This window comes from Ursus arctos, unplaced genomic scaffold, assembly GCF_023065955.2.
Source record: "Ursus arctos isolate Adak ecotype North America unplaced genomic scaffold, UrsArc2.0 scaffold_22, whole genome shotgun sequence".
In the NCBI taxonomy this organism is placed as follows: domain Eukaryota; kingdom Metazoa; phylum Chordata; class Mammalia; order Carnivora; family Ursidae; genus Ursus; species Ursus arctos.
The window spans coordinates 51,141,864-51,165,340 of NW_026622897.1; the positions used below are offsets into that span (position 1 = coordinate 51,141,864).

The window sequence follows — 23,477 nt, forward strand, 5'->3', positions numbered from 1 at the left end:
CTGTTTGGGGTTTGGTTCCTATTGCAGTGTTCTCACGTGTTTGTTGTGTGGCCTTGAACAACTCCCTGAAGTTTCTTATCTTTAAAATGAAAAAATTGGACTAAATACTCTGTAAAGTCATATGTGGTTCATGAACCAGGGTTCTTATAGGTTCCTCCACTGCACTTTTATACCTTTATATAGAAAAATTTCAGAAGTTTACAGTCAGTGATGCATTGACTGAGCCTATGGGGCCACTAACATGACCAAAAAAAAAAAAAAGACATAGCTAGCCCCCTGGAAGCTCCCTGTGTTTTCCCTTCCAGGCATTAACATCTCTCTCCTTCCCAAAGATTAATTCGTAAATGAGTTTGTCTGTTTTTTAACTTGCTATACATAGAATCATACAGCATGTATTTTTTCTTTGCCTTTGTTTAACATTGTTTGTGAGATTTATTTGTATTTTTACATACAGTTAAGCTCATTTTCATTGCTATATAATATTCTCTTATAGGAATATTTTCCATTGTACTATTGATGAACATAAGGTGTTTCAGCGATAGACTGTTACGAGTAATGTTTTCTGACCATTCTAATGCGTGTCTTTGTACATGTGTTCACACATTTCTGTTGGGTACATATACCTAGTGAAATTGCTGGATCGTGCGGATATTTGTGTTAAACTTTGGTTGATAATACCAAAAATTCAAAGTTGAAACACATAGTTGTTCAATATATATTCCCACCAGCAGTGCGTGAGAGTTGCACTTACTCTACTTTTTTGTCACCACTTAGTACTGGCAGTCTTTAATGAGGTTGAGCAGCTTTTCATGTTAATTGGCCATTCAGGTATACATTTTTTTGAAATGTCTGGTCAAGTCTTTTGCCCATTTAAGAAAAATTTTTTATTGATTTGCAGGAGTTTTTATCTAGATATAAGCCTTTTGCCAGTATATTGCAGAAATCTTCATTTATGCACTTAATGGTATCTTTGATAGACTTTAATATAGTCAATTTTATTCTTTCCTTTCCAATACTTTCTGTTCTGTTTTCGGAACCTTATCTGTTCTAAGTTGTGAAGATTTTTCTCCTATTTGAATTTTTCTATGTTTGTATACACTCATATTATCTGTAAATTGTGATAGTTTTGTTTTTTCCTTTCTAATCCTTCTCCTTGTGCTGCTTTTTCTTTCCTGGTTTCACTGGCTAATACCTTCAGGATTATGAGAAATAGAAGTGACATTCTTATCTTACTTGTAATCTCGGAGGAAAAACTGTCAACATTTCATCATTAAGTATAATGTTAGCTCTAGTGTTTTTGGTAATCAGCTTTTATTAGGTTAAGTAAATTCCCTTATAATCCTAGTTTGCTAAGAGGTTTTAATCAAATTGCATATAAAATTTTAGCAAATGCTTTTTCTGTATTAATTGAGTTATATACATTTTCTCCTTTATTTTAATGTGGTAAATTACATTTACTTGGTTAAAAAAATTGAGATATAATTCACATACAGTTGACAGTCTCAAAGTGTACAGTTCTGTGGTTTTTAGTATAGTCACAAGGTTGTACAGCCATCACAGTGCTCTAATTCCAGTACCTTTTCACTGCCCTAAAAAGAAACCCTGTGCTTCACCGTATCTCCTTCTTCCTCAAGTCCCTGGCAACTACTGATTTTCTTTCGGTCTATGGATTTGACTTTTCTGGACATTTCAAAAGAAAGTTTTTTTACTATGCTATGTTAGTCACCATACAGTACATCATTAGTTTTGATGCAAAGTTCCATGATTCATTGTTTGCGTATAACGTCCAGTGCTTCATGTAATACGTGACCTCCTTAATACCCATCACTGGGCTAACCCATACCCCCACCCCCTGTGGACGTTTTATATAAATGGAATCTTATAATATGTGGCCTTTTGGGACTGGCTTCTTTCATTCAGCATAATGTTTTTAAGGCTCATCCATGTTGTAGCATGGATGAGGACTTCATTTCTTTTTATAGCCGAATAACATTTTGTTGTATGGGTATACCATATTTTTATTTATTTTATTCATCTGTTCATCAGTTGAGAGACATTTGATTTTTGACTGTTTTGAATGTTGCTGTGATGCTGTGAACATTCACTTATAAGGTTTTTGACTGTAAGTGAACATTCACTTACAAGATTTTTGACTGTTTTGAATAATGTTGCTGTGATGCTATGAACATTCACTTACAAGGTTTTCATCAGATTCCTCTAGACTCATACTTGCTAGTCACCATAAAAAAATTTGCTAGCAGCAGCAGTCATCCCAGGTAGCCTGATGTTTGTGGCCTTGAGATATGGGCCTACCAGTATCCTGAGTTTGCTTTATTTTCTCCATTGTATCTCCCCTCAGTCCCAAGCTTGGAGTACGTCTCTAATAAGAGTTTATTAAATTTGGTTGACTTGCTGGGCAGGTGGAAAGCTGGGACAGAGATTATTGTTTCCTGGACATTTGTTTATTCTGTTTCCCTCTGGAATGCCCTTCCCCTTCTCTGCCTGACCAGCTCCTGTTTATCCTTCATGAGTTCTTTCAGGTATTATTTTCTCCAGAAAGGTGATCTTTTTACCCACCTTTATCTGTACCTGAACATGGATCAGTGACCTATTTTACAGTTGAAGACTTGAACTCAGAAGAAGGAAGTGACTTTTCCAGGGTCATAAAGTGAGTTAATGGCAAAGAGAATACTGGATCCATCTTCCTCTGACTCCTAGTCCAGAACAGATTTCTTTTAATTCCCTGACTTCAGTCTTCTCAGCTGTGAAATGGGGATAATCCATGCTGTCTGGTCCTTGGAGTTGTTGTAAGGAGCCAGTGAGACAGTGAATGTGAAAAGGCTTTGTGAAGGGCTATACACATGTGAGGGAGGTGATTGTTACTTCCAGGAAGGGGTTTACAGAGCGCCAGGTGGCTCTGTGACTGCATGACTTCTCCAGTTCCATCCTGCTTTCCTGCCTCAGGTATCCTGTTTCCTGCTGGTGGTCCCCAGCCAGTGGGTACTCAGCCTCAATTGCACAGCACTCAGGATAAATCCTGCCAGCTCGGACTTTTTTTTTTTTTTTTTTTTTTTTTTACCCCTGTACTTCCCTCCTCTCTCACTTCAGCCAAGCCCTTCCTCTTCTTAAAGTCCAGTTCTACTCTATGTTGAACTATTATTTCAGTCAGAAGTTGCGGTCAGATCAGTCAGTAGGGATCAGGGGTTATCACAAAGGAAAAAATATTTGATCAGGTGAACTGAGTCTTACTTCCATGTGCTCTGTGATGCAGGTCGAGTCAGTTTACATCTCAGGGCCTCTTTCTTTAGGGAGTAAAATAACAGTCTCTAAGGTTACTTCCTAATATTTTTGGTGTGTTCTTGAATAATTTATTCTGTGTTGGGTGCTCAATGGAAGATTTGGAAGTTTAACAATCATAATTACAAGCCATGATTATGGTCCTCAAGAAGCTTACATTTTAAGTAAAGAGGTTAAGTCTTTCAAATAGCAAGGAATCATACAAGACAGGAAATGACTAAATGCACGGTGGTGTGGCAGACTCAGTGTCTTGGGAATTAACAGAGGGAGGAGAGGTCAGGAAGAGAAGTGGGACCTAGACCAGTCTTTAACAGATGACTGAGTTTGACAGGGAGATTGTGAGGAAGAGCATTCTAAAACAGGAAGAAGGAAAAGTGAGCAAAAACTCGGAGGTGGGACTATGGGAGGTACATGCAAAGGTATGGGGCAAAGAGTAACCTGTGGAAGCCAACTTCAGCATTGCCCTGTTTGTTCATGTGTTGATTGATTTCATTTCCTTGGGGCTCTTTTCTATAGACTACTCATCCTCTGAGCCACTCTCTCTCTGTGTCCCCATTACTGGAGATTGTTTTGTATTGACATTCCATGCCTATGATGGTATATTATATAGTATATTAATAACATAAACTAGAAATAACATATAAAAATAGAAGATACATAAGTATAAAACAAAAATCTAAAATGTAAAAATAACATAATTGTTCTTCCCTATGATCTTTTAAGTGACTAGATCAGAGGAAAATTAGGAACAGTAAGGAATTCCAAAGCCCTGCACCATGTTCCATGCATTCTAGCTATGAGTAAGACAGATGGACTTATGTCATAAGTGACTGCTTAATTTGGGCCCTGGTAAACTCTTGGCCTTCCCTTTCTAAAAGCAGCTGCTTCTGGAAGGGAAATTGCCAAGTGCATAAATAGCTTAAACCGTAGCAGTTGGCATGTAGGCAAATAGTTCTCAGTAAGACACTGAGGAAAGAAACTTTGGTATCAGAGCTGGGTTCAAATCTCAGCTATTACTAGCTATGTGAGCTTGAGCAAATTATTTAATTTTTTTTAAGTTTCCTCATCTGTAAAATAACAGTAATAATAATCTATCTCATAGGATTTTAAGAATTAAGGAAAATAATTAAGGAAAATATGATATCTTATACATCCTAAGTTCTTATTCAATGTTATTTCCTTTCCCTGTTTTACCAAAGTATGTTTTCTTGACTCAACTTGAAATTCTTTATGAGAAGTAAAACAGTAGAAGCCAAGTAGCCTTGGCTTTGAAGCCACACCTTTTGAATTTCAGTCACTTCAATAACTGTAGGCAGGTCTGTGCTTCAATTTCCTAATCTACAAATAAAAATTGTCTCTTAGGATTGTGGTGATTATATGAGATGATGTGAATGGAGTACCTATTAAAAACTGTGGGGTGCCATTCAGGAAGAATCTAGCTACAGAGCTTTGGGAGTATTCATCTTTCTGTTTTCATAGACTCGTGGAATGTAGGAGCTGGAAGGGTCCTTATAATCGTCTAGTCCATTCTCTCCATTGTTCACATGAGAAAGCTGAGAACCTGGACTGTATGGTGTATAGGGGCAAAACTGGCTTGGACTCTAGACCTTCTTATTTCTCCCCTCCTCCTCTCCCACCCCCACCCCCACCCCATTTTGCTGCCTTTCATCAGGATTATCCTGGGTCAGTGGAGACATTAGGACTTCAGAATTTCTTTTGGCCAGTGTGCTGACCTCCCACGGAGCAGGGTTTTCAAACAGGACTAGGTAGCTGGGTAACAAGGATTATGAAAAGTCAAGTCAGACCTCGTAAAAATGAAACATTTATTCCTGTCCTGGAGGGAATTTGCCTGTCTTGGACAGATTCCTTAGACCCTTGCCAGGTTGAGTTAGGTATTTGGTCATTTGTTCCTTTCTTCATTTGCTGTTTTGTGCCAGGTGTGTGCTAGCTGTTCGGGATCCATGATGAATTGGACATGGCCCCTGCACTTGAGGCTCAGTCTCGTTGGTAGATAAACCTATAAAATAGGCAATTACTATAATGGTGCTGTGGGAAAAGAGGAGAGGGTGAAGGACTACCCAACCTAGAGATCAGGGACGACTTCAGAGAAGAGATGACCTTTAAACTGACTCTCGAAAAGGGTAAATTAAGGGCTGAGGTAGTGAGGGAAGGGAAAGGGCAAGGCAGGATTCATAAGCAAAGGGTGTACCTTGAGAAGACGTGAAGAGGTGTGAAAGAGCTCATTATGTTCGGGGACAGAACTGGTTCAGTGTAGCTGGTATAGAGTGTATGACTAGGTTAGGAAGAGGTACAAGTCTGTGGAGCAGAGCTTCAGAAACTTAAAAAAAAATAGAGCAGTTTTAGGTTCACAGCAAAATTGAGTGGAAGGTATATAGTATACCTTGTGTACCTGTATAGCTCCTGCCTCCACACATGTACAGCCTTTCCCACTATTAACATCTTATACCAGGGTGGAACGTTTTATTAATCGGATTGTTTATCTTCTTCTTGTTGAGTTTTAAGAGTTCTTCATATATTTTGGAAAATAATTCTTTATCAGATATATCTTTTGCAAGTATGTTCTTTTTACTTGTGGTTTGTCTTCTCATTCTCTTGATTCTCAAACTTTTATCTGCACATGAATCATTTGGGATCTCATTAAAATTCAGATTCTGAGTCAGTAGGTCTGGGTTGGAGCTTGAGATCCTACATTACTAATGGTCTCCCGAGTTGTGCTGATGCTGCTTTGAATAGCAAGGTTATAGATCACCCTGGCTGCCGTGTGCACCGGAGGAGACCGGATCGCAGGTAACAAGTTACTGTTACAATGATCCAAGGCCGTAGATAACAATGCCTGAAATAGGGTGGTGGCAATGCAAATGGAGAAGTGGATAAATTTGATCACTACCTGGACTAGGAAATCATTAGTAACCTGGAGACTGAATGGAAGAGAGATGGGGAGAAAGAGGAGAGACACATACTTGTGAGCAGCAGTAGTCGGTAAGAGGCAGAGAAACAGAACAGGAAGACCTTGGGGCTGGGAGGCTGAAGACCTCAGTTTGGTTGCAGATCTCCTTCTAACTTGCTCTGTGACCTTGTGCAGGTTACTTAACTTCTTGGAACCCCTGTTCCTTCTTCTCTCAAATAGGCACCATAACCACTGCCCGGCTCATCACACGGTTGTTTCGAGGCTCTAGTGAAGTAATATATGTGAGAGTGCTTTGTAAGCATTACAACATGATACAAATGACAGTGATTATTATGAAATATAAATCTGCTATAAAGTGCTGTAAGGTATACTGATACTTTCTTTGCCCTGTAGGAATATTCGGTCTGTTAGTGAGCCTCAGACAAGTTAACTGGGAAAGGCAGTACAAGGGGATCATATATATGCAGTCCAGCTCTTCTTGAACATTGGGGCCGTAGCTTTGTATTTGGGGGTCTGTTTTAGTCCACAGCCTATACTTGAAAAAAATTTTATTTTTATTGGAGCATAGTTGATACACATTACTTCAGTTTCAGGTGTACAACATAGTGATTCAACAAGTTTATACATTGTGCTATGTTCACCATATGGTGCTGTTACAATACCACTGACTGTATTCCTTATGCTGTGACTTGTTCATTCCATAACCAGAAGCCTGTATCTCCCACTCCCCTTCACCTGTGTTGCCCACCTCCCCACCCCATAGGCTGGGCAACCATCAGTTTTGTTCTTTGTAATTATAGGTTTGATTCTGATTTTTGTTTGTGTATTCATTTTTTTTAGATTCCACATACGAGTGGAATCATGTGATGTCTGTCTTTCTCAGACTGACTTGTTTCACTTAGCATAATATCCTCCAATCCATCTGTGTTATCGCAAGGTACTTTTATTCCTGTGTGTGTGTGTGTGTGTGTGTGTAAACACACATACGCACATCTTCCTTATCTGTTTATCAGTGGACACTTAGGCTGCTTCCATATCTTGGCTATTGTAATAATACTAATAAATAGAGGGGTGCATGTATCTATGCAAATTAGTGTTTTTGTTTTCTTTGGGTAAATACCCAGTAGTGGGATTACTGGATCATATAATTCTATTTTTAACTTTTTAAGGAACCTCTTTACTATTTTCCACATTGCTGTACCAGTTTACATTCCCACCAACAGTGTGCAAGTTTTCCCTTTCCTCCACATCCCCACCAACACCTGTTATTTCTTGTGTTTTTCATTTTAGCCATTCCAGTAAGTGTGAGGTGATATCTTGTTGTGGTTTTGATTTGTATTTCCCTGATGATGAGTGATGTTGAGCATTTTTTTTTATATGTCTTTTGGCCATCTGGATGTCTTCTTTGGAAAAATGCCTATTCGCATCCTCTGCCCATTTTTTAATCAGATTGTTGTTGTTGTGGGGTTTTTTTTTGTTTTTTGGGTTTTTTTTTTTGGTGTTGAGTTGTGAAAGTTCTTTGTATGTTTTAGATGTTAACCCCTTATTGGATATATCATTTGCAAATATCTTCTCCTATTCAGTAGGTTAGCTTTTTTTGATGCTTTTCTTCGCTATACAGAAGCTTTTTATTTTGATGTAATCCCAATAGTTTATTTTTGCTTTTGTTTTCCTTGCCTTAGGTGACAAGGGAAAATGTTAGAAAAACGTTGCTACGACCAGTGTCAGAGAAATTGCTGCCTAGGCTCTCTTCTAGGATTTTTGTAGTTTCAGCTCTTACATTTAGGTCTAATCCATTTTGAGTTTATTCTTGTCTATGGTGTTAGAAGTGGTCCAGTTTCATTCTTTTATGAAAGAATGTAGCTCTTCTGTCTTCCCAGCACCATTTATTAAAGACACTGTCTTTTTCCCATTCTATATTCTTGCCTCCTTTGTCATAGATTAATTAACTGTATAAGCATGGGCTTATTTCTGGGCTCTCTATTCTGTTCCATTGATCATTGTATCTATTTTTGTGCCAGTACCATACTGTTTTGATTACTATAATTCAGCCTATACTTTTAATCTGATCTCTAAGGACAGAGGCCCAGAGAAGCCTGGCATTCAGTCTTTGTCTAACCCCAGCCAAGTTCTTAAGTACTGCAGTGAATTATTTTATTTTATTTTTTTATTTTTTTAAGATTTTATTTATTTATTCATTTTAGAAGGAGAGAGTGAGGGAGCATGCTAGTGAGCACATGAGGGTGGTGAGGGGCAGAGAGAGAGAGAAAGGGAGAGAAGCAAACTCTGTGCTGAGCACGGAGCCCAGCAATGGGCTCAGTCTCAGAATCCTGCGATCATGACTGGAGCTGAAACCAAGAGTTGGACGCTTAACTGACTGAGCCACTCAGGTGCCCCTGGAGTGAATTCTCTTAGTGGTGAATTTTGGGCTTATAGGTTTTTTTTGGACCCTTGCTGGTATATGATCCCGGGCATTTCTGGAAGGGGAAATGTCTTGTCATGGAGCCAAGGATTTGGGGCCTTGACTTGACAGTGTGAAACACGACTTCCATAAGGAGAAAACTCTGGTGGTTTCATTGAGGGATTGATAGTGGGGAAGACCAGAGACTTAGGGTTCCTGGGCTTTCCTTGATGACTTGCCTTAAAGAGGGGATATTCTGGTCTTGCCTTTCAGGCCTGTGAGCCTAGATGGCCAATGTCTAATACTTTTAGGATAGGCTTGTCACTGAAACTTGGGAATGATCAAGCAAATTATTTTAAAAAAAGTACTTATGTTTCCTTACCTATAAAATGCAGATGTTAATATCTGTTTTGCAGGGTTGTATGAATATTTGGTGACATGATGCATATAAAATTTATAGCACATGCTTGGCACATGGTAAGAGCTCAATAAATAGTAGCTTTTGCAGTTAGCCTCTGAATCAGTTCCCCCAAGTGTGTGTAGGAGTCCCTGGGAGTATAGACCAGATGGCCTCCTCCCTAGAACATTGAAGGAGGAGGAGCCTTGGCTGGAGAAATAAGGAGGGTTTCTACAGATGTTTAAAATCTGGGCTTTGTAGGTCCCCATTTAAGAAGGAAGATTATCTGGCTGAGCCTTGGGAGGTATTTTAGCCTGTTTCAGTGGGATTGCTTTGCAGATGCCTGCTGAGGTCTAGCTTGATACCAAGACCTTGAAACTCCTTTAAGCTGGAAGAGAGTTGTATCTATAGAGCTTCTATAACTAAGTACCACAAACTAGGCGGCTTAAACAACAGAAATTTATTGTTTCAGTTCTGGAGGCTAGAATTCCAAGATGAAGTTGTCTGCAGGGTTGTTTCCTTCTGAGAGCTGTGAAGAAAAATCTGTTCCATGCCTGCCTCTTCCTTAGCTTCTGGTGGTTTGCTGGCAATCTTTGGTGTTCCTAGACTTGAAGAAGCATCACTCTGACATCTTTCTTCATCTTCGTATGCTATTCTCCTTGTGTGCATCTGTCTTCAAATTTCTTATTTTTATAAGGACACCAGTCTTAACTGGTTTGACGGTCTACCCTGCTCCAGTACGACCTAATCATAACTTAACTAATGATATCTGCAATGGGCCCTATTTCCAAATAAGGTCACATTCTGAGCTACTTGGAGTTAGGGCATATGAGTTTTGGGGGACATAATTGAACCCCTGACAAGGGTACTTTACTTTAGCACAATTCCTAAGTGTTGAAGCTTTTTCTGCGCCAGGTCAGCAGGACCTTAGTAAACATCTATTTTACTCATGACCCTTGATGGGAGAGCGATCACTACAAGTGGATGACTATAAGTTTTTGGTCTGAATAATCCTTTAAGGTCCTAGTCTGGGGAGGCAGTATAGCATAGTGGTTTTGAGCTCAGGCTCTGGGCCAGACTGCCTGGGTTTGTGTCTGGATGCTGCCAGTTACTAACCATGTGATTTTGAGCAAGTAACTTAATCTCTATGCTTCGGTTTCTTTACCTGCAAAATAAGGAAGATAGTATCTAACTGATAGGGTTGCCATGAGGCCAAAGTAAATTCATACATGTAAAGAACTAGAACCATTGTCTGGTAAGCATCTGATAAAATATTAGTGATTTATATTACTAAAATAACATCCAGATCTAAACTTCTCTAACTTTAGAGAACCTTAAAGCCATCCATATTCAAATACCAAACCAGTAGGATGCAGGTCGTAGAAGCTCATAGAATGTAGGATGTCAGAGCTGGAAGGACTTTAGAGATCATTTATCTGAGCCTTCTCTTTTTATAGTTGGGGAAACCAGGGTTCAGAAAAAGGAAGTGACTCGCCCTGGATCAAATGGCTCATTAGTGGTAGAGCCAGGACTTTAAACTCTGAGGAATATTCTTTCTTTCCCTCCCTTCCTTTAGTTCAACAAAAAATTAAGTTCTTTAATCATGCTTTGAGCACCTGTTCCAGTCTAAGTCTGGCATTCGGCTCTGTCAATACTTACGTGAAATAGACAGCCCTTAGTCTTCAAAGGAGCCCACAGCTCAACAAAGAGTTAAATAAGCCAAAAAATTGTAATGTGCTTGTTTTTGATTTCCTTTTCCCTGTTTCTCTTGCAGCAAATAAAAAGAAGGAGAAAGAACGGCCAGAGATCTCTCTTCCTTCAGATTTTGAGCACACGATTCATGTTGGTTTTGATGCTGTCACAGGGGAGTTTACAGTAAGTCCTGGGTCACAGAGAGGGCTTTGGTCTTTGAAAGTTCTGACTATGCACTGTTAGATTCATTTTTTCCCCTTAGTATTCCTGATGCCTCTGTCTTTGCCTGAGACCCTCATTACTGTCTTCTTATATTCATGAGAGGGACATTTTCTTCACCTCCAGAATTGTAGCAGAGAAGCCTTTGGATCTCCACGCCTTAACTAGACCTCTCTTAAGTGGCTCCTTGGTAGTAGGCTTTGCCCGGGGCACTGAGACTGTAAAGACAGATCATACATGGTTCCTGTTCTGAAGGAGGAGTAGCCTAGTGAAGAGCAAACAGCTCCAGAAATGACTAATACAATGAGATAGGAACTATAAACAAGGCTTGTGGAGAGCTCTGAGGGTATGGGGAGAAAGAATTACTTAACCTGTCCTTAACTGCCAGTAGGTATCAGAGTTTCTCCTTCAGGATCTCCTTTGACTGTGCCTTCCTGATAATGTTGTATGTCTCTTTTATAGGGGATGCCAGAGCAGTGGGCTCGCCTGCTTCAGACATCAAATATCACTAAGTCAGAGCAGAAGAAGAACCCACAGGCTGTTCTGGATGTATTGGAATTTTATAACTCAAAGAAGACCTCCAACAGCCAGAAGTACATGAGCTTTACAGGTATGGGGACTGAATCCAGAGCAGTCTATGAAAAAAAGAGAGTTTTCATCTGGGTGGGAAAGCTCCACATGCCTGTTGGTGTGGGGTAAGGGAAGAAAGTATTGGAAAGAGTGGGGATGGTACTTTAAGGTGGGATTTTGGAATTTGAGAGCCAAAGTGATGGGTCTTTGCTCTGAAACTGCACATTTTTGAAAAGTAGCATGACACATATATTTTGAGCCTCAAAATGGGAATAATAATTCCTGTCTCAAGAGACTGTAGTGAAGAATAAATGAGCTCATTGATATGAAAGTTCTTAATAGGTTGTAAAACAGCACCATGGAAATGTAGCTATCATTATCAATTTTAATATCATTAAGTTATTTAATAACACATTTGAATGTGTATCTTTTAAGTAGGTAAGCCCAATTTCTTCCTTAAGGAATTAATTTTTATCAGTCAAATGTAAAACAGGCCACTAAATAATAAATGTACTTAAATGTACCCTCTCTGTAAAGAACTATGTTTTTCAGAGTGCTTTTAATGGCAGAATTGGGATTAGAATCCAGGTCTCCTAATTCCCAGACCAGCACTGTTTGAGTTTACTAGTCGCCTCTAGTAACTCTATTTGGAGCACCTCCTTCCGTAGTAGGGAGATTTTTCTTTTCCAAGATAAGTAATCAGAAGGCCTACATTTCTAGAAACTTGGCTTTTATAGTGGCATCTTAGGATGTTAGAGCAAGACATATCCTCAGTATATACTACTTCCAGTTCCCGCTTGTTTTGCAGGCATTAAAGCCAAAAAAGGCTTATCTAGTATGGGTAAATTGGTGGCAGAGCTGGTCTCTTGACTCTAAGTCTGCAGCTCTTTCCAGTGTTCGTGCTGTCTCTTTCAAAGAGCAGTATTGTTGGAGAAGGTTAGAACCAGAATGAACTAGCTAATTTTTAAGGATGCTTTCCCCAGCAAGTATCTGGCTTGTATCAAAGGGCACAGATGGTGAGGATGACAAACTGCAGCTTAGCCCATGCCGCCATGGTGGTACCCAGGAGAGGGTCATGCATGTTCCCAGCAGGATTTCCTTCCTCACGTCTGGCCCTGCTGGCTCTGTCTCACTTCTCCCATTGAGGGACTGGGTCATTCCAAGGAGGAATTGGGGTTGAGGGGTGCTGGGTGGGAGAGTTTTCTAGTCAGGAGATTAGAGCTTGTGTTTTAAGGCATTTGTCATGAACGTCACATTAGAAGCTAGCTTTGAAAGCCTCGGCACCGAAGTCTTTGGAAGAATCTCTGTTTATGTGTACATGTGTGTAGATGTGTACACGTACCAAATATGTATATGGAGGCATAGCTCTGTGGGTTTGCATATGTTTGGAATTAAAGTCCACCGAAGTATTCATGAATTAACCTGTGTATAGATACACACATTAAGATAAATGTGTATAAGATCACCTGTGCATGCATATATGAATAACACTGTATATGTATAGAATGTATAGATGTGTGTTTATACATCTCCTTCTGCGTGTATAAATTTGTGCACATGTGTATATGTGTGTGTGTGCACACGCAAGTGGAGAATTTTTAGTTTTTTAGAAGTTGAAGTCCAGGGCCAATTTCTAGACAAAACTGTATATTTGGCACAATTTATTTATTTTTATTTAACTTATTTTTTTAAAATATGTTATTTATTTGACACAGAGAGAGAGAGAGAATGTGCACAAGCAGAGGGAGACAGAAGGAGAGGGAGGCAGAGGGAGAGGGAGAAGTGGACTTCCTGCTGAGCAGGGAGTCATCCGATGCAGGGCTTGATCCCAGGACCCTGGTATCAGGACTGAGCTGAAGGCAGACGCTTAACCAACTGAGCCACCCAGGCACCCCTGGCACAGTTTATTTTTAATGCCGTCTCTCTCCTTTTCCTGTTTCCCTTCTCATACTATTGATTCTGAGAATACTACTTCAGTTTGGATGCTTGCACATGAATTATCTCATTGATCCTCATGACGGCCTGGGGGGGTTGGTAAGGGACTATTATCCCCATTTCACAGACTTGGAGAAATTAATTAGGCTTAGAGAAACTGAGGGACTTACTCAGGGTGAATCAACTGATATGTGATGGAATTATATTTAAAGTATATCCTGAATTAATTTCTCCAGGGTACAGCTGGTTATTCAGGTTTTTTTTTAAAGAATATATTGTCACAGCTTGTGGGTTCATGATTTGTCATAGGATCAAAGAAGCTGTACCTGACACTTTCTTATATGGTGGAATTGAGATCTTGGACATTCTCTGGACTTGGTTCTTGGTGAGGAATATGTTGGATTTGGTAGAATATTTCTCCTTAATACCATTAGTGTTGAACTGGCTAAGTCAGTTTCTTCTTAAGTCTGTACGAATTAAAGTTTAAAACCAAACACAGTATTTGGCTTTTAAACTTATTTTCTTGCTGACATCTCCATTGAGTCTGTGTTTCATATTTTATTAGGTATAAGATATCATTAATTGTAAGCTGCACCATTATTTTATATACCACTAAAGAAGAAAAGTGGCCAATTAAACTATGAAATGCCTTTGATTGTAGGACTCTTGTCTCTTTCAGAGATGTTAATGTGAAAAAATTTACATTTCAAAATCAGTGAAATGTGCTAATTGCCTCATTGAGGAAGCTTATGTCTATTCTTAGAAATAAGACCCTGCCTTAAGTTAGACTTGACATGATTAATGCTTCTCTTCCTAAGCCTGTTTTTCTTTCCCTATAGGAAGTAGACATGGATGTAGAAAGATCCTTTTTAAAAGCCAAAGCCACAACTGGTCATGATTTGTCATGGATAGCTCAGGACATGAATTCTATCCCTTTCTCTTAGATTGCAGGAAATTTTCTTGACCATTGATGATGATATAGTTGATGTGGATACAGTTTTATCATAATATTTAGAATTAGACTTGGATTCAAATGTTGACTCCTGTTTAACCTGTGTGTACCCTGGGCAAATTACTTAACTTCTCTGAACCTCAGTTTCCAAATCTATGAAAGTAGACATTATAATAGTACTCAGAGCTATAGTGAGGATTATAGGAGGTAATGTGTATAATATGCTTTAGTATGGTGTCAGGCCCATAGTACCAGTAATACGGTTGTTATTCTCTGAGCCTGGCAAGTGCTTGACTGGATAGGCTTCCTTAGCTCTCAAGAATGGATTAATTGTAATTATTTACTGACTGAGTCCTTTGTCTTTTTCCCTTTGCAGATAAATCAGCTGAGGATTATAATTCTTCTAACACTTTGGTAAGTCTTTATTTTCTTTATTCTGATATGGGCAGGCCTGGTGGTTAGGGATCAAGACAGTGTGGTAGATGCAGAGCCTGGACTGGGGGACACTCAGCTTGGTCACTCCATGCCCCCTACCTGCTGGCCCTCATAGTTTTTATCTATACAGTAGAGGAATTGGACTTAATAAACAGTAGGTATCCCTTCTAGATTTAATTTTTTAGTGTTCCAGAAATCCTAAATTGGAACCAGAACTGACATCTAGACTCAGTTTTTTATTTGTAGCTTTGACCCTTGGGAAAGCCAATTTGCCTTTCTGAACTTCAGTTTTTTCATCAATAAAATGAGGATGATACACTTTGCCTTACCTGGACATGTCTTCAAATACCTGAATTTAGAAGAATATTCCCTCTTTTTTGTTGGTAGGGTCCCCAAAACCAGAATTAAGACTAGTTGTTGAGGGGCGCCTGGGTGGCACAGCGGTTAAGCGTCTGCCTTCAGCTCAGGGCGTGATCCCGGCGTTATGGGATCGAGCCCCGCATCAGGCTCCTCCACTATGAGCCTGCTTCTTCCTCTCCCACTCCCCCTGCTTGTGTTCGCTCTCTCGCTGGCTGTCTTTCTAAAGGTCGAATAAATAAATAAAATCTTTAAAAAAAAAAAAGACTAGTTGTTGAAGGGAGCAGAATCCGTTCATTTAAGGTCATTTGTTCTGTTCTCTGACATTGTAGTGAATGCCCTGTCACTTGAATATTATAGGGATCACTGATGAATTGGCTGGAAAGTAAAGCTAGATGACGTCATCCTCAAAATTTTAAAAATAGAACTACCCTACAATCCAGTAATTCCATTATTGGGTATTTACCCAAAGAATACAAAAACATGAATTCAAAAGGATGTATGCACCCCTGTGTTTATAGCATCATTATTTACAATAGCCAAATTATGGAAGCCAACCAAGTGTCCACTGATAGATGAATGGATAAAGAAGAAGTGGTGTGTGTGTATTTGTGTGTGTGTGTGTATCTATATATATGTATACACATATATTTATATATATAATGGAATATTATTCAGCCATAAAAAAATAAAATCTTGCCACTTGCCACAGCATGAGTAGTGCTAGAGAGTATCGTGCTAAATGAAATAAAGCAGACAAATACCATATGATTTCACTCGCATGTGGAATTTAAGAAACAAAACAAACAAACAAAGGAAAAAAAGAAACCAAGAAACAGGCTCTTAACTATAGAGAACAAAACTGATGGTTACCAGAGGGGAGGTGGGTGGGGGATGGGTGAAATAGGGGATGGGGATTATGGAGGGCACTTGTGATGGGCACTGTGTAATGCATAGAGTTGCTTCATCACTATATTGTACACCTAGAACTAATAGACACTGTATGTTAACAGTCCTGGAATTAAAATAAAAAACTTAAAAAAGAAGCTAGATGACCGCAAAGGTCTCTCTGTCTCTCTCGACTCACAAGTTCCATTTTTCAGAGCAGATAAAATGAGATGTTGATGTTTGAAAGGGTCTTATAAATAGTAAGCTCTGATATGTATAAGAGAATACTGCAATTCTTTACACCTGACGCTTTCTCTTGTACAAAGGTGGTTTTCGTCATATTGATTTTTTAAATATTTACAGAACCCCCACTCTATGCCAGGTGTTGTATGGAGAAATGACAACATGGAAATGAATCAGACATTGTCCCAACTCCTAAGGGTCTCCCAGTCTTATGAGCAACATGAAGGCACAAGCAGTTACAGTACACTGTGTTAAAACTTCATGAAGCCAGGGGCTACGTCTGACTTGTTAATTGCTGTATCTGTGGCATCTGGCAAGGAACCGTTTACTGAATAAAAGGTTGGCTGTATAAGAGAAAACTTTTTTTTTTTTTTTTTTATTAATAATGATTTTTTATTATATTATGTTAGTCACCATACAGTACATCCCCGGTTTTCGATGTAAGGCTCCATGATTCATTAGTTGTGTATAACACCCAGTGCACCATGCAATACGTGCCCTCCTTACTACCCATCACCGGTCTATCCCATTCCCCCACCCCCCTCCCCTCTGTAGCCCTCAGTTTGTTTATAAGAGAAAACTTCTTGATGGTAGAGTCTGAGTTGAGGAGTTTGTTATCTAGGGCAAGAATTAAGGAGACATGAGGATATTCCAGGCAAAGAGAAAATAAATAACATGTGCAAAGACAAGGAGGTTCACAAAGTATGCTTTTATAGAGAACTGCAAGTAGCTTGTTATGTTTGGAATGTGAAGTGTGAATGCATGAAAGGTGGGTGATGAGGAGGAATAGTGGCAGGTCAGATCATGTAGAAGTTTTATCTTTACCCTAAAGGTAATGCGAAGCTATTAAAGAATTTTAAACAGGGGAATGGTAAGTTCTAACACAATACTGAGTCACCATCGAAATACTTTAATCCATGCTTCCAGCAGTAGGGATTGGTTTACTTGGAGTCATTTACTTTCCTGCCAATCATAAAAAATGTTCACATGTCCAGGGCCTTTGTAACATCCTGGGTCCTTTCTTATTCACTATGTCTTTTAATCCTCACAGGAGTTTAATGAGGTGGGTTATTATCCTTGTTTTATAGATGATAATGCTGAGATAGAGAAGGGTTAATGGCAAGAGGTATCTGATTCCCAGTCTGCATTGCTTTCCCCTGGTTCATTCTTTCATCAAATGGAAGAGATGTAATTAAAGGAGGGGAAAGAATTTGTGAGTGTTAAGATCTTTGGGAGTTTCTCCCCATTATTGAACAGTTAATTATTGAAGAAGGGGTCTAAACAAAGCTGAGCTGTGCTTTGTGGCTCAAATGTGTTTATGCTTTTACAGAGTGACAGCTATCATTTATTGAGGGGCTGGTGTGTGCCAGGCACCATGCTAATAACTATTTATGGTTAGTATGGATAGTCCTCACAGTTACCTTGTGAAGAAAGCATTATCCATCCCCATTACCCATCCCCATTTCACAGGTAGAAAACAGACTTTCTTAAAGACTCATAATTAGTGATGGTGGCAGGATCAGATTAGAACTAGGGTCTTCTGAGTCCCAGTCCAGGATACTTTTCACTGTGGCAGGGAACTGAGAAAGATGATGTCAAGAGGTCTTATAAAGGAGACTACAGTAAAGCCATAGCTATGTCGTTCGTTCATGAAGAGGAGGAGCCCTGGGGCTCATGCCATATGGCAGAGAGGAGAACACCTGCTTGGTAAAAACCTGGTTTAGTATCTACAATTAAAACCACTCAGGCTGTCAAGGACATTTTATCCCTCAATTCATAACATTTTCCCCTGTGGTTCAGTATTTTATATTTCCGTACTAGTATTACCTGGGGGATTGTGGTTTGCGTTGTGGTAGCGTATCATTATTTTCCATATTGGTTTCATACCGATCATCCCACTTGATTGGTGAAATAATTGGATGGGATTGTTATTCCCATAACACAGGTTAGGAAATTGAGATTCTGAGATTAAGTGGCTTGCTGTCTACCCTTGAATAAATTAGTGGTAGAATCCAGTACAAAATTCCATTTTCCTAAGCTTCATTTATTCATTCATACTATAAATATTTGCTTAGCACCTTCTTTGTGCCCAGGTGTTGGTGACACAAAAATGAATATGCACTATCTTAGTCCTTGAGGAAAAAAATTAACAGCAGACTAGAGGGACGAGGGCTGCAAGAGAGGTATGAATAATGTATGATGGGGCGTCATATTTGGTTAGAGTGATCTTTTCTGCCAGCTAGTACAGGGAAGTTTTCAGAGAGCTGTTGGTCCTAATGATTTGTTCATTTAAAAAATGTGATCTTTTTTTTTTTTGTATCTTATTTTATGTTTTTATAATAATTTTTTATTATGTTAGTCACCATACAGTACATTCCTAGTTTTTGATGTAAAGCATGATCTTTAAGGTTCGTTCTAGCACTAAAATTCTGTTACTTATTCTGTGGCTTATCTGTTTGAGGTCTGGCTCTCAGATTCGATAGCATTTTATTGCCTGAATTCTCATTTATCAAATGAACAGCTGTTATGTGATAGGTTCTTAGGGTGTTGGGTAGTCAAGGACTAGTAAGGTCTTTGCTCTTGATTTCACAATTTAGTGAGGAATCAGAACATGTAAACGGGGATTTATAATAAAACACAGGTAATGATACCAGGCAGAAAAAAGGGAAGATTGATACAGCTCAGGAGAGGGCACAGTGGAGAAACAGACTCACGCATTTTGGTCTAAACTCACGTTTTAGAAAGATTCATCTGGAAATTGGATCAGGGTACTAGAATGGATTCATGTATCTCTCTTGCTATCCCGAATTTCTTAATTTCAGAAAAGATCTATTAAAAAAATAAATACAAAGCAGTGCTCCAAAACAAAAAACAGGACATAAATAAACCATTGTCAGAAATTCATAGAAGATAGAAAGCAAAGATCAGATTGATGAAAACAGAAGAAACCACAGCTTAAAAATATGTGGAAGAGAAAACTCCTGGGAAAATAGGAGTAGCTGAGGGAGTATATAATAAGAAGCAGGAAGGAGTCCTGGATCATCTTCAAGGGTAAATTATTTAAAAGACACTACAGATAAAAGACTGGTTTTTTTGAGAAGTTCTTTATAGATAAAAAGAACTTCTCAAACTCAATACATGAGAAACAAATAATCAAATCAAAAAATGGGCAGAAGATATGAACAGACACTTTTCCAATGAAGAAATACAAATAGCTCACAGACACATGAAGAAATGTTCAAAATCATTAGCCATCAGGGAAATTCAAATCAAAGCCACACTGAGATACCACCTTATGCCAGTTAGAATGGCAAAAATGGACAAGGCAGGAAACAACAAATGTTGGAGAGGATGTGGAGAAAGGGGATCCCTCTTACGCTGTTGATGGGAATGCAAGTTGGTACAGCCACTTTGGAAAACAGTGTAGAGGTCCCTTAAAAAGTTAAAAATTGAGCTACCCTATGATCCAGCAATTGTACTACTGGGTATTTACCCCAAAGATACAGACATAGTGAAGAGAAGGGCCATATACACCCCAATGTTCATAGCAGCATTGTCCACAATAGCTAAATCGTGGAAGGAACCAAGATGCCCTTCAACAGATGACTGGGTTAAGAAGATGTGGTCCATATATACAATGGAATATTACTCAGCCATCAGAAAGAACGATTTCACAACATTTGCAGCAACATGAACGGTACTGGAGGAGATTATGCTAAGAGAAATAAGTCAAGCAGAGAAAGACAATTTTCATATGGTTTCACTCATTTATGGAACATAAGAAATAGCAGGAAGATCGGTAGGAGAAGGAAGGGAAGAATGAAGGGGGGGTAAACAGAAGGGGGAATGAACCATGAGAGACTATGGACTCTGGGAAACAAACTGAGGGCTTCAGAGGGGAGGGGAGTGGGGGACTGGGATAGGCCGGTGATGGGTATTAAGGAGGGCACATATTGCATGGTGCACTGGGTGTTATGCGCAAGTAATGAATCATGGAACTTTATATCAAAAACTAAGGATATACTGTATGGTGACTAACATAACATAATAAAAAATTATTATTATAAAATAAAATAAAATTCTGCATTTGAAACAGCAAGGACAGTCTTCATCTTACAGTGAACAAAAAGGAGCAGAATATTGATTCTAAGCTTAAGTCAGATAATTTTCTAAAGAAAGTAAACTGCCTACTTGAAGAGAACTCCTGCTGTAGGTATAGGTGCTTGAGAGAGAAGCAGAACAGAACCTGAGTTTCCTACAGATCTCTACAACAGGTGTGAAGAAGGAGAAAAGGAAGAGTAGGTCTGCAGTGGAAGAAAATACATTAAATTTCTCCTTCCCAAGAGTAAACTTCTCATATTTTTGGTAACTGGAAGGAGAGGAATCTCACCCTACATGTTCTTCCATGCCAACATACCTTAAAGTGATGCTTACCAGCAACCACATACAGACTCCATAACTCACATATAGACTACATCAGACCTCCCATTCAGAAGAGGGCGTAGTGGAGAAACAGACACAACTGCAGAAGAAACTCATGCTACTTATATACACTAATCAATCTAGTTCTTCACTTAAAAGTATGAATGGATAGCCCAGGATCTCCAGATACGTGAGGGAAACAAAGCATTAAAAAGAAGGATCAGATAAAGAAAGTAAAATTGGCCCCAGAGGAAATAGATAAGTCAAAGAATTTTAAAAAATATATAATATATTCAGAGGCTTTATAGATGTTGCATCTACAAAAACATACTGCTATTAGACTAGAGGATAAAAAAGATTTCTTAGAAATGAAAAATGTGATTAAAGAAATAAATTCAGAAGGATTAAAAAATGCATATAAGAGTGCATAATACGACACAAAATATAAAAAACAGTGGAAAAATAGGGGAATAAGGGACACGGGTTACTTGAGATTCAAGAAGAATTAGAGAACTGGGGCACTCAAGTGGAAAAAATAATCAAAGGAATAATAGAAGAAAAATCCCTCAGTTAAAGAGAAGCATGACTCTTCAGATGAAAGGGCATACCAGTTATCAAGTCAGGTGACCGCAGAGACCCAAGGATAAGGAGAACGATCTTCAGACCTTTCAAAGAGAGTGTACACCTAATGTTCCTCATTAGCAACTGTGGGCAGAGGAGCAATATCTTCAGAGGTATGAGAAAAATTATTTAGAACTAAGAATTCTGTGCCTGATGAAACTAGCATTCAAGAATGCATGAAGTCAAAGTAAAGACATATGAAGATACAGATTGACCACCCACAGATAATCTCGGACAGGCTAATAGATAATTACTGCTATTAGCAGTAATAACAGTAATATCTGTTAGCCGAGTTGATGGTGATTAAGAATATTCCCTTAAAAATTATTTTTAACCAAGTATTAGATGAAAACGTCAAATAGGATTAGAATCCTTGTAATTAACAGTTGTTGTTCTGGGATCTCTCTTAACCATTGTCTTGGCAGTCCCTTTGCATTTCTGTTTAGGCCTTGCTGTTTTCTTTGTGTAGTGCCTTCCTCACTTTTGGTTTACTTCTGCAGTTTGGTGGAGCTCGTCTTCTAGTAGATTTGAGAAAGTAAATGGGAAGTAATATTTGATGCCTTCCAAGTCTCAAAATGGAGCATGTCTATTTTACCCTCAGATTTGATTGATACTTTGGCTGAGTCTGGAGTTGTAGATTAAAAATAATTTGCCATCAATATTTGGAAAATATTGCGCTTTTGTCATCTAGCATTCAGCATTGGCTGTTGAAGTCTGAAGTCATTTTATTCCTGCTTCTTTGTGTCTGACCTATTCTTTTTTCCACTTGAAAAGCTTGTGACATCTTCTTTGTCACCATTGCTTTGAAATTTATATCCTTATATTCATCTATTTATTTTGCAAGGAGCTTTGTGGATTCTTTAAACCTTGGAAATTCAAGCCTTCAGTTCTAGGAAATTTGCTTGACTTACTTCTTTGATGAATTCTTCTCTTCTGTTTCCTTTGTTTCCTCTTTCTGGAACTCCTGCTATTTAGATTTTGGACCTCCTGGACTGATTTCTCCATTTTTCTTATGTTTTCTCTATTTCTCTTGCCTTGATTTTTATTCTGATTTTTGGGAGACTTCCCCAACTTCATCTTACAATCTGTCCATTTAATTTTTAATTTCTGTTTTCATGCTGAATTTCCAAGAACTCTTTTATTTTTATTTTTTAAAAAATTAGGGTGTCCTATTCTTGTTTCCAGAATCGGTATCTTTGCTTATCCCTGAGATGAATGATAGGCTTTTTATTTTTCAATGTTTTCTTCTCCCTGTCTAGTTTGTTTTTTCCAGGTGTCCTTTTTCCCCATTCATTTTGGTTTCCTCCTTTTATGTTAGAGGTATCCCATGGATATTTGGTAATCCTTGGGGTTATGCCCGTATTTATGACTGGGATACTAAAGTCCTTAATAGAATTTTAAGCTCATTGGTTGTGGCATTGAATTGTAAGTATACAGTTGTAAAATGTATGCTTTAAAAAGTAATGTAATAAATTTTTAGCGTTGTGCAGTCATCGCTATAATCTAGTACTTTTGTTTGTATCACTGTAGAGTAATCCAGCTTGGACCATTTGGTGAAACCTCCTGTATTTTATCTTTTGAATTTAGGCTGGTAAGATCCAGAGAAGGATCTTCTAATCTCCTGCTTGAGAATAAGAGTTTGACTCCTAGTATTCTAGGAGCCTAGAAAGGGAAGAGGGTAGTTGTCTCAGCATTTAGTATATTCTCCTGATTACCCTGTTTTTAATATGATACTCTTACATTTGACTGTGCCTGACAGCCCTAATCCAGAAATTATCTGTTTTACCTTCCAGAGAATAGACCTTCAATTTTCTGCTAGGGATGGGGAGGGCAACCACACAGTGGTGTAGAGTAGGGGAAGGATTTAGGGATCTAATTGCATCTTACATAACTTTCATTGAATCCCTTCTCTCTCCACTTCATCTCCAATTTCAGGAGTATATAGTGGTAACAGTTCCTGTGCCTTTTGAGGATTCTGCTGCATAGATAAATAGATTGGTTTTCAGCTTTGGATTCAGCCTCCTTGAGTCAGTTCATCCATCTGTCACTGGCTTCTTTTTTTTTTTTTTTTTTTTTTTTTTGCTGCTCTTCCCTTCTCTCGTGTTCTCCTCATTCTTCA

General features: G+C 38.7%; 1 protein-coding gene across 4 annotated transcripts in view; it reads left to right on the forward strand.

The window, feature by feature from the left end:
* The window catches only part of PAK1 (p21 (RAC1) activated kinase 1), a 150,115-nt gene that overhangs the window by 88,902 nt on the left and 37,736 nt on the right, over window positions 1-23,477 (forward strand). For all 4 annotated transcript variants that reach the window (XM_057316763.1, XM_026518166.4, XM_026518169.4 and 1 more), the window contains exons 3-5: window positions 10,799-10,899; window positions 11,398-11,545; window positions 14,769-14,806. In XM_057316763.1, the coding sequence (XP_057172746.1) occupies window positions 10,799-10,899; window positions 11,398-11,545; window positions 14,769-14,806 (287 nt within the window). The remainder of the gene's footprint in view (window positions 1-10,798; window positions 10,900-11,397; window positions 11,546-14,768; window positions 14,807-23,477) is intronic.